The sequence below is a fragment of the Bufo bufo genome, chromosome 1, assembly GCF_905171765.1.
Source record: "Bufo bufo chromosome 1, aBufBuf1.1, whole genome shotgun sequence".
Lineage (NCBI taxonomy): Eukaryota > Metazoa > Chordata > Amphibia > Anura > Bufonidae > Bufo > Bufo bufo.
This window is the reverse complement of record NC_053389.1, coordinates 655162597-655174832: the sequence shown is the minus strand read 5'-3', so window position 1 is coordinate 655174832 and position 12236 is coordinate 655162597. Positions and strand designations below refer to the sequence as shown.

General features: G+C 42.7%; 1 protein-coding gene across 1 annotated transcript in view; it reads left to right on the top strand.

Moving 5' to 3' along the window:
- The window catches only part of LOC120985817 (aromatase-like), an 80642-nt gene that overhangs the window by 18652 nt on the left and 49754 nt on the right, over positions 1–12236 (top strand). The window contains exon 4 of the mRNA XM_040413986.1: positions 5032–5208. Within this exon, the coding sequence (XP_040269920.1) occupies positions 5032–5208 (177 nt within the window). The remainder of the gene's footprint in view (positions 1–5031; positions 5209–12236) is intronic.

Below are 12236 nucleotides of genomic sequence, written 5' to 3'. Positions count from 1 at the left end.
TAACTTTATTTACCCATAAGGCTGTAGCGACGTTTCGGCTCTTACACAGGAGCCTTCCTCAAGCAGTGTGTATAGATCAAACTCTAGATATATATAGTGTTACAACCAATCATAACCAATTACATATCAAGTGGACATAATTAATAAAAAATCAAAATACATGATGCATTATAAATATACAAACAGACAAAACCAACCATGTAGCATTATCGAATCGTGATACACATAATTATAAAATATTTCCGTGAATATGAAGTATAATACATTTTTTATACAGATCAAGAATTAATAATATTATAAGTGCCAGCTGTGGACAATTAAATAAAGTGCTAAGTGCTTACTCATACAGGTGATATGTGTAACAGATGCAGGAGGGAGGACGGCTGTCATCCATGTTGACATGTGCGATCCGGCGTACCTGAATCGCCAATGCGCATGCCCCTATGACGCATAATGTGTGCTTCCGTCTTACACTAACCTCGTCACATGACGCATGCGCTCTTGAGCTGCAACACTGAAACGGCCATTTTTAATAGGGGCAAAGAGCCCACTAGATTACGCTACCGCTCACAATAACTATTACAGCCGGTACACTGCAGGCTAAGGGTGACAATGACATATAAAGATGCCCGAGTGTCACAGTGGCCAAGTGGACTCGGGAGAAGGCCACACCTACAAATTGAAGTGGAGCCGTCTGCCGTGATCATGGAGCGGCTGCGCATCTGCATGTAAATACAGAGTCGCACCGCTACAACGATCAAAATCCACCTATCACCACCTTACTCTGAGGGTTCTCCTCATAACACCCCGCCATGCTTGTAGCGGACAATAAAAGCATGGCGGGGTGTTATGAGGAGAACCCTCAGAGTGAGGTGGTGATAGGTGGATTTTGATCGTTGTAGCGGTGCGACTCTGTATTTACATGCAGATGCGCAGCCGCTCCATGATCACGGCAGACGGCTCCACTTCAATTTGTAGGTGTGGCCTTCTCCCGAGTCCACTTGGCCACTGTGACACTCGGGCATCTTTATATGTCATTGTCACCCTTAGCCTGCAGTGTACCGGCTGTAATAGTTATTGTGAGCGGTAGCGTAATCTAGTGGGCTCTTTGCCCCTATTAAAAATGTCCGTTTCAGTGTTGCAGCTCAAGAGCGCATGCGTCATGTGACGAGGTTAGTGTAAGACGGAAGCACACATTATGCGTCATAGGGGCATGCGCATTGGCGATTCAGGTACGCCGGATCGCACATGTCAACATGGATGACAGCCGTCCTCCCTCCTGCATCTGTTACACATATCACCTGTATGAGTAAGCACTTAGCACTTTATTTAATTGTCCACAGCTGGCACTTATAATATTATTAATTCTTGATCTGTATAAAAAATGTATTATACTTCATATTCACGGAAATATTTTATAATTATGTGTATCACGATTCGATAATGCTACATGGTTGGTTTTGTCTGTTTGTATATTTATAATGTATCATGTATTTTGATTTTTTATTAATTATGTCCACTTTATATGTAATTGGTTATGATTGGTTGTAACACTATATATATCTAGAGTTTGATCTATACACACTGCTTGAGGAAGGCTCCTGTGTAAGAGCCGAAATGTCGCTACAGCCTTATGGGTAAATAAAGTTATTTTTATTTTTATCTATTGGAGTGCTGCCCTTTTTCATCGCTTATATATATATATATATATATATATATATATATACATATATAGTAAACCCACTGAAATACCTTGTAGTAGAGAATACTGTTTCCATTAATAAAAGCCATAACAAACCTTTATAGTCTTTTTCAGTATTTACTTTGTCTTCTTTGCAGTTGTCAACCCATGGCTATCAAACAGACTGGCTGATGACTGGCCATCTTAAAGGGGTTATCCAACCTCTATAATGACCCCCCCTAATGCCCGGGCACCTCATATAGGTTATAATTACCCCGCTCCCTGGCACCCGCATCTCTCCTGATCCCACACGGCTGCTGCTACATCTCCCTGTCACGCGGATCAAAACATACTGCAATGGGGGAAGCAGTCAATAGCAGGCTGCAACGGGGACGAGCCTCCCTAGGATCGCGGGTGACTCTAGGGAGGCTCGTCCCTGTCACGACCTGCTATTGGCTAAGACAGCCCCCGCCATCCTAGTTGTCGGATGTTGTGATCCACGGGATGGGGAGAAGCAGTGGCGGGCATGCAGGGATCAGGGGCGAAGCAGGTGCCAAGGAACGGGGTAAGTATAATCTATATGAGGGGCCCAGGCATTAGGGGGGTCATTATAGAGGTTGGACAACCCATTTAGTTGCTTCACCCACAGTGATCATTATTATTGTCAGGTCCTTTCTAGGCACTGCAGCTCTGTGCCAGACTAGACCTCAACAAAATCAGGCAATTAAAGTATTCATGTAAATGCTTCACCATTACCATCTAAATGAAGGGGCAATGTCCCCTTCATTGTTTACTAGTATGCACAGTGCCACACACTTGGTTGTGTCTATAGCTGGTACTGCACCTCACTGCTGTTCAGTCCTTTCAAATGAATGGGGCTGAGCCAGGGGTGGATTGGCCATAGACCCTACAGGAAAATTTCCCAGGGGCCTATGCTCAGGGGGCTATCCAAGCCCTCCTCTCTGCCATTGGCTGAGTACATAATGAGGTCTCAGTGGTAATTAACACTGTGGGAATCAGGCATTAATGTAAGCGGCCAGCGACTGCACATGCCCTCCTGAGTTCAACTGTTGTGATCCACATCTCACCTCCTAAGCCCCCTGCTCCATATCTTAATCAGAGACAGCTGGAAGAGGAGGACAGAAAGTGGCAGCTATTTGTGGCCACCACAGAGAGACAGCTTTTAGGGCAGTATACAGGGGTGCACGACCAATGAGGCCAGGTGAGGCGATTGCCTCAGGCAGTACCAGGTAGGGGCAAGGGAGGCATTGCCCCTCTTTTAGCTGACTGGCAGGTGGCCCAGTGAGTGATGATCCCCTTTCATTCTAATAGTATGAACTGAAACAAGATCAAAACAAAGAAAATCTTGATGTTGTGTACCCAAGATACCGTTCTATACACTGGGGGTAGCATATAACACTGAACGGAGGCCACCTGAACCTACCCCAAGCAGTAAGAAATAAGGGTACCCCTTTGTCTACCGCTTAAAGTCTCATTCAGACGTCATTGTTCCACGTTCGTGTGCTGTACGTGTTCTCCATGGACAGCACACGTCCCCATTCATATTAATGTGTGTATTCACACATCAGTATTTTACCACGATCCGTGGGTTTGTGTTTCTATCACAGATGCACGCTCTATTTTGTCGATCACCCCCATTATAATCTATCGGTCCGTGAAAATGACGGATGCAACACGGATGCCATCCATGTTTCATCCGTGTTTCACAGATCAATAGGAAGAGATGCTTTGAAAATTATTTTTCAGCTATGCAGTGTCAGTGAAACATGGATGACACACAGAGAGCAAAAAACTGACATACGCACCGAATACGGATCCATCACAGACATCTTCATGGAGGCATTACTGACATACATATGTATGTTCCTGAACACCACATTCAGTAGATTTTTCATTCTTCTTGAGTTTACTATCATCAGTGAAGGAAATAGCACAAATCACCAAAGAAAGAAGCAGCATAATGCAATCAGCACAGCAGTTGTTGTATGAAGCGCGTCAGCCTCGCACAAGTCGTGCTGTACTTCTAGCTGCTTATTTGCATTCGTAAAAAGGGAGAGAAAAAACAGAACATTCACCGCTGACCGGCACACACTGATTACTCTTTTTTTACATGGAAAGTTTAATACATTTACGGGATAATGCAGCATTCTTAATGGTTAGTCGGGTTGGCTCATGCAGCATTTGTTCACACAGTACACTTTTTTTACCAGGTAAAAGTAAGATGTAGCTCTCACCCTATCTGCATCTATTAGCAACTTGGATATTTACATCTATTGACCTGTCCTTGTCTACTTCTCATCCCACGTAGTCATATTGGATCAGCCAAAAATTATACTAAGGCTACTTTCACACTCGCATTTGGTGCGGATCCGTCATGGATCTGCACAGACGGATCCGTTCAGATAATACAACCGTCTGCATCCATTCAGAAGCGATCAGTTTGTATTATCTTTAACATAGCCAAGACGGATCTGACCCTTATTACTAGCGACCATCATGGCTCATCTACGTCAGTGTTCCTCCACCAGTAGCTTGGGTGCCACATGAAGATCTCTGGCCTTCTCTGTGTTGCTCTTCAGCTGTTGCCACTTCTAGAAACCATTTTGCACTAGTGGCACCAGGGAGATTATTGCATTAAAATAATATGGTACCAGGGTCAATACCGTATCACTGGCTGGTAACCAGGCTAAAAGTATTACTCATATTTGTCACATCTTTAATAGGCTCTTTCCCGCTAAATATTTAGTGTGCTATAACAGCACTTGTCATATTGGAAAATTATTGGCTCATGACCTACAGAAGGTTGTGGACCTCTGATCTAAGTGCACAGTGTATTAAAGAGGACCTGACATGTTCTCCAACAATAGTAGCTGTCTTTACCTGGCTCTGCAGATTCTGCAGTAATTATTTTCCTAGATCCCTCTTCCCCCCTATACCTGAGCAATTGGTGCCATTTGTTTCAGTTCCTATCCAATATGTCATTGTGGCCATGCATTTTCAAGGGGGCATGATTCTTAATTGGGAGTGAACCAGAGCAGTGATACCATCCAGTCAGAGCTCTGGTTCACTTGTTGTTGAGAATCGCAACCCTTGACAGTTCATGGCCCGAATAGCATATTAGGACCTGAAATTAATGGCACCAATTGCTTAGGTATGGGGGAGGGGGTATTAAGAGAAAAAGAACTCGGGAATCCTCTGAGTAATGGCTACAGCCAGGTAAGGGCAGCTGCCTAGTTAGAGGACATGATAGGTCCTCTTTACGACCATGCCGTGATTTGTTTCTTTCATCATGGAGATGTACAATGTTGTTGAACATGTTGATCTTTCAGCTTTGTCTGGACCTGGACTACTACAGACCACGGAGCAGTGCATTAACTCAACCAAACATTTCCTGGCAAAGCTAAGTGACGTCACTGATGATCTGGGCAAAGTCAATGTTCTGAAACTAATGAGATTGATTATGCTAGACACCTCCAACAACCTGTTCCTTAGAGTTCCATTAGACGGTAGGTGCATCAACACATCTGTTCATTCTCAGTCATTGGGGTTATTTATGGGAACAGATGCATAAGAAAAGCAGAGGTCTTCATAAAAGTAACCAATCACGTCATACTCTCCTTCAATCTCCGTCCGTAATGAAACTCTGGTAAAATAACATGCATTGTCAGTTTGACAGTACATATATTACTGTATATAGTCAGACTGTAGGAATTCTTTAACAGTATTAGTACTATTTTTGTGATGTTTGGTTCTCCTTTAAGAAGAATATTTTAGTCTCTGATGGTTTTCAGCACTAGTCAGTATTAAGTGACTGAAGATCAACTCGTGACTGAAAATATCCAGCAAACCCACACTAAATCTGCATTTATCAACAAATTCACTCAGTGAGCTCATTCATTGAAAAAGCCTATATTTCATCTTTATCCATGGACAGTGATGGCCAGTTCGCAGTGTTCACCAACGAACACATGCGATCTGCCATCTTTATTCCCAAGCCCGGCGATGCAGAGGTAAGTCCTTACCTGTGCCTGCGCCGCGAGCCGCTCTGAGACACATGCGGTCACCGGGAGCAGGCAGTTCCGAGAACAGCCCGATGAAGGCTGTTCTCGGAACTGCCTGCTCCCGGTGACCGCATGTGTTTCAGAGCGGTCGTGTGCATGAGGCCTTAGTCTAGTGCAGGGATCAGCAACCTCTGGAACTCCAGCTGTTCTCAAACTACGATTCCCAGAATCCTCCTTTTACAGCAGCTGGGATGCTGAAGGTTGCTGATCACTGGTGCAATAAGGAATAATGGGTAGCATTATATTACTATGAAGCTGCAATCAGAGTTTTATGATTCTTAGCATATCTTTTATATAGACCCCTTCATTGGAACTTGTACAGTACTATGGGGCACATTTATTAAGACCAGCGTTTTAGATGCTGGTCTTAATAAACCCCTGTGCTGGGGGTGGATCTGCCAAAGTTATGAAGAGGCGCTGGCCTCTTCATAACTTCGGCGCAATCAGCACCAGTAAGACAAGTTCCGAGACAAGTTCCTACCAGTAAGACAAGTTCCGAGCTGTCTTACTTTTAGACCTTTTTTGTATGCCTAAAACAGGAGTAGAAAATGGTGAATGAGAGGGGCCTGCTAGCCCGCCCCCTTAACATAGTGGCGCAAATAACCATTGTTCCACTATTTGTGCTTGAATTACACCTAATTTAGGCGTATTTAAGAATAGGAAGTGACCCCCTATATGAATATAATACCTGCTACTGACAGATCAGTAATTTGTACAAGGGTTGAAATGACCCACCAGAGAATCAGAGGATCCTCCAATGGGCCCAGTCTCTGGAACCATAATGGGTCCCAAACGTCCAGTGGAAAAAAAAACATTTGCAGCTGCTTTCATTCAAAACCTATAAGGCCTCTTTCACACGGGCAAGTTTTCCGCGCGGGTCCAATGCGTGAGGTGAATGCATTGCACCCGCACTGAATCCGGACCCATTCATTTCTATGGGGCTATCCACATGAGCGGTGGTTTTCACGCATCACTTGTGCGTTGCTTGAAAATCGCAGCATTCTATATATTGTGCATTTTTCACGCAACGCAGGCCCCATAGAAGTGAATGGGGATGCGTGAAAATCGAAAGCAAGTGCGGATGCGGTGCGACTTTCACACATGGTTGCTAGGAGACGATCGGGATGGGGACCCGATCTTTATTATTTTCCCTTAGAACATGGTTATAAGGGAAAATAATAGCATTCTTAATATAGAATGCTTAGTAAAATAGTGATGGAGGGGTTAAAAAATAAATAAATTTAAACTTACCTTAATCCACTTGTTCGAGTAGCCCGGCTTCTCTTCTTTCTTCTTCTTTGAGGAAAAGGACCTTTGGTGACGTCACTGCACTCATCACATTGTCCATCACCATGGCGATGGATCATGTGATGGACCATGTGATGAGCGCAGTGACGTCACCAAAGGTCCTTTTCCTCAAAGAAGAGAGAAGCCGGGCTGCAATTAAGGCGAGTTAAATATATATTTTTAACCCTTCCATCACTATTTTACTAAGCATTCTGTATTAGGAATGCTATCATTTTCCCTTTATAACCATGTTATAAGGGAAAATATTAAAATCTACACAACACCTAACCCAAACCCAAACTTCTGTGAAGAAGTCCGGGTTCGGGTCTGGGTATCAAACTTGCAGATTTTTCTCACGCACCCGCATCCTATCCGACCCTCACACGCAATGCCCGTGTGAAAGAGGCCTAAGACTTTATTTCTAATTAAGGGGTTGGGCCCAGAGAATAATGTCCTCTGGTGGGCCCAAGAAACTGCAGTCTGACATGGACACTGCAGTTCCCCTGCTGTCCACTCGCAAACTGGCCGTGGCCGTGCATAGAGAAGACTCCTGCAGTCTTCTCCATCATGTAACATAGTACATAGTAGTACATAAGGCCGAAAAAAGACATTTGTCCATCCAGTTCGGCCTGTCATCCTGCAAGTTGATCCAGAGGAAGGCAAAAAAACCCTGTGAGGTAGAAGCCAATTTTCCTCACTTTAGGGGAATAAAAAATTCCTTCCCGACTCCAGTCAGGCAATCAGAATATCTCCCTGGATCAACGACCCCTCTCTAGTAACTATAGCCTGTAATATTATTACACTCCAGAAATACATCCAGGCCCCTCTTGAATTCCTTTATTGTACTCACCATCACCACCTCCTCAGGCAGAGAGTTCCATAGTCTCACTGCTCTTACCGTAAAGAATCCTTTTCTATGTTTGTGTACAAACCTTCTTTCCTCCAAACGCAGAGGATGTCCCCTCATCACAGTCACAGTCCTGGGGATAAATAGATGATGGGATAGATCTCTATACTGACCCCTGATATACAGGGAGTGCAGAATTATTAGGCAAGTTGTATTTTTGAGGATTAATTTTATTATTGAACAACAACCATGTTCTCAATGAACCCAAAAAACTCATTAATATCAAAGCTGAATATTTTTGGAAGTAGTTTTTAGTTTGTTTTTAATTTTAGCTATTTTAGGGGGATATCTGTGTGTGCAGGTGACTATTACTGTGCATAATTATTAGGCAACTTAACAAAAAACAAATATATACCCATTTCAATTATTTATTTTTACCAGTGAAACCAATATAACATCTCAACATTCACAAATATACATTTCTGACATTCAAAAACAAAACAAAAACAAATCAGTGACCAATATAGCCACCTTTCTTTGCAAGGACACTCAAAAGCCTGCCATCCATGGATTCTGTCAGTGTTTTGATCTGTTCACCATCAACATTGCGTGCAGCAGCAACCACAGCCTCCCAGACACTGTTCAGAGAGGTGTACTGTTTTCCCTCCTTGTAAATCTCACATTTGATGATGGACCACAGGTTCTCAATGGGGTTCAGATCAGGTGAACAAGGAGGCCATGTCATTAGATTTTCTTCTTTTATACCCTTTCTTGCCAGCCACGCTGTGGAGTACTTGGACGCGTGTGATGGAGCATTGTCCTGCATGAAAATCATGTTTTTCTTGAAGGATGCAGACTTCTTCCTGTACCACTGCTTGAAGAAGGTGTCTTCCAGAAACTGGCAGTAGGACTGGGAGTTGAGCTTGACTCCATCCTCAACCCGAAAAGGCCCCACAAGCTCATCTTTGATGATACCAGCCCAAACCAGTACTCCACCTCCACCTTGCTGGCGTCTGAGTCGGACTGGAGCTCTCTGCCCTTTACCAATCCAGCCACGGGCCCATCCATCTGGCCCATCAAGACTCACTCTCATTTCATCAGTCCATAAAACCTTAGAAAAATTAGTCTTGAGGTATTTCTTGGCCCAGTCTTGACGTTTCAGCTTGTGTGTCTTGTTCAGTGGTGGTCGTCTTTCAGCCTTTCTTACCTTGGCCATGTCTCTGAGTATTGCACACCTTGTGCTTTTGGGCACTCCAGTGATGTTGCAGCTCTGAAATATGGCCAAACTAGTGGCAAGTGGCATCTTGGCAGCTGCACGCTTGACTTTTCTCAGTTCATGGGCAGTTATTTTGCGCCTTGGTTTTTCCACACGCTTCTTACGACCCTGTTGACTATTTTGAATGAAACGCTTGATTGTTCGATGATCACGCTTCAGAAGCTTTGCAATTTTAAGAGTGCTGCATCCCTCTGCAAGATATGTCACTATTTTTGACTTTTCTGAGCCTGTCAAGTCCTTCTTTTGACCCATTTTGCCAAAGGAAGTTGCCTAATAATTATGCACACCTAATATAGGGTGTTGATGTCATTAGACCACACCCCTTCTCATTACAGAGATGCACATCACATAATATGCTTAATTGGTAGTAGGCTTTCGAGCCTATACAGCTTGGAGTAAGACAACATGCATAAAGAGGATGATGTGGTCAAAATACTCATTTGCCTAATAATTCTGCACGCAGTGTATTTATACATAGTAATTAGATCTCCCCTCAGTCGTCTTTTTTCTAACGTGAATAACCCTAATTTTGATAATCTTTCAGGGTACTGTAGTTGCCCCATTCCAGTTATTACTTTAGTTGCCCTCCTCTGGACCCTCTCCAGCTCTGCTATGTCTGCCTTGTTCACTGGAGCCCAGAACTGTACACAGTACTCCATGTGTGGTCTGACTAATGATTTGTAAAGTGGTAGGACTATGTTCTCATCACGGGCATCTATGCCCCTTTTGATGCAACCCATTATCTTATTGGCCTTGGCAGCAGCTGCCTGACACTGTTTTTTGCAGCTTAGTTTTCTGTTTATTAAAATTCCTAGATCCTTTTCCATGTCAGTGTTACCGAGTGTTTTACCATTTAGTATGTACGGGTGACTTGCATTATTTCTTCCCATGTGCATAACTTTACATTTGTCAGTGTTAAACCTCATCTGCCACTTATCTGCCCAAGCCTCCAATCTATCCAGATCCCTCTGTAGTAGTATACTGTCCTCTTCAGTGTTAATTACTTTACACAGTTTAGTGTCCTCTGTGAAAATTTATATTTTACTATGCAAGCCTTCTACAAAATACTGACCCCTGAGGTACTCCACTAGTGACAGTGACCCAATCTGAGTATGTACCGTTAATAACCACCCTCTGTTTTCTATCATTGAGCCAGTTACTTACCCACTTACAGACGTTTTCTCCCAGTCCGAGCATTCTCATTTTATATACTAACCTTTTATGTGGTACAGTGTCAAATGCTTTGGAGAAGTCCAGATACACGACATCCATTGATTCGCCGCTGTCAAGTCTAGAACTTACCTCCACATAGAAACTGATTAAATTAGTTTGACATGACCGATCCCTCATGAAGCCATGCTGATATGGTGTTATTTGCTTATTTCCGTTAAGATGCTCTAACATAGCATCTCACAGAAAACCTTCAAACAGTTTACCCACAACAGATGTTAAACTTACCGGCCTATAGTTTCCAGGCTCTGTTTTTGGATCCTTTTTTAATATTGGCACCACATTTGCCATGCGCCAATCCTGTGGGACATTCCCTGTCAGTATAGAGTCCGCAAATATCAGAAATAAGGGTCTAGCTATGACATTACTTAATTCCCTTAGGATACGGGGGTGTATGCCATCCGGTCCTGGCGATTTGTCTATTTTAATCTTTTTAAGTCGCTGTTGTACTTCTTCCTGGGTCAGACAGGACACTTTTAATGGGGAATTTATTTCGACATTCAGCATTTCATCTGACAGTTTATTTTCCTCAGTGAATACATTGGAGAAAAAAATATTTAACAGCTTTGCTTTCTCTCTGCGACTTCCCCCTCATTACTCTTTAAAGGGCTGACACCTTCAGATTTATACTTTTTAACATTTATATAATTGAAGAACATTTTAGGGTTAGTTTTACTCTCTTTGGCAATTAATCTCTCGGTCTCTAGTTTGGCCGCTTTTATTTGTTTTTTACATGTTCTATTTTTTTCCTTATAGTTTTTCAGTGCTTCTGTGCTACGCTCCTGTTTTAGTGTTTTATATGCTTTCTTTTTGTCATTTATTGCTTTCTTTACAGTTCTGTTTATCCACATTGGTTTCTTTTTGTTCCTTAACCTTTTATTCCCATACGGTATGTACCTCTCACAATGAGCTTTTAGGATGCTTTTAAAGATATCCCATTTTGTGGCTGTATTTTTATTTGTGAGGACTTTATCCCATTTAGTTAGGCCTATGGCCTCTCTTAGTTGGCAAAATTTTGCTTTTTTGAAGTTTGGTATTTTGGTATTATGTGCTTGTTCTTATGAGGCCTCTCAATGTATTTAAGGCTGGTTTGTGGGTGTACAGCAGGGGTATATGGATTACTGATCTGAGGTTAGTGGTTGGTGTTCTATTCATTTCTTACTGCACTGAAAGGAGTTGTCCCAGCTGGACATTTATTCCACAGAATATGCCATAAATGGTCAATAATTGTGGGTCAAACCTATTTTCAAAAGTTCCACAGAATGGAGAAAGCCTCTCTCATAGCAGTGCGTAATGAGGCCCTGTTCTTGAGATAGCAGCATATCCCAAAGGTGGATATGCCTTAAATGTCTACATGGGATAATCTCTATCATAGGACTTGTAAAAGGTGACAGATTTCCTTTAATATGTTGTAGCATCATCTAATTTCATGAGGTCCTACAGCATAACTTGGAATATGGCCAACTCCACCAGCCAGAAAGGCTTATTATTCCCTTTGTCTTTATTTTATCCCTTGTATCTTTTTCTATTTTGCTTCATCTCACAGTGATCTGCATGTAGGTATGTTACCCTTGGAGAAAAGATAAAAATTCTGAGTCCTCAGTAGTTGATACCTTTTTAGGATGACAAGAAACTTTTGAGACTACTTATGCATGGCATTAGCCATCAAGAGACCTAATTATGTTGCCATCTTAACTCTTTGATGGCCAGCACCATACATGTGCAGCAGAAGTCGTTACTTTAAATATGGTGCATACTCTCAAGAGCACAAGGGGCGCAATAGCCACTGGGTTTTTGCTGTTTTAAACAGCAGAGACACGGGTCTAATGTTTG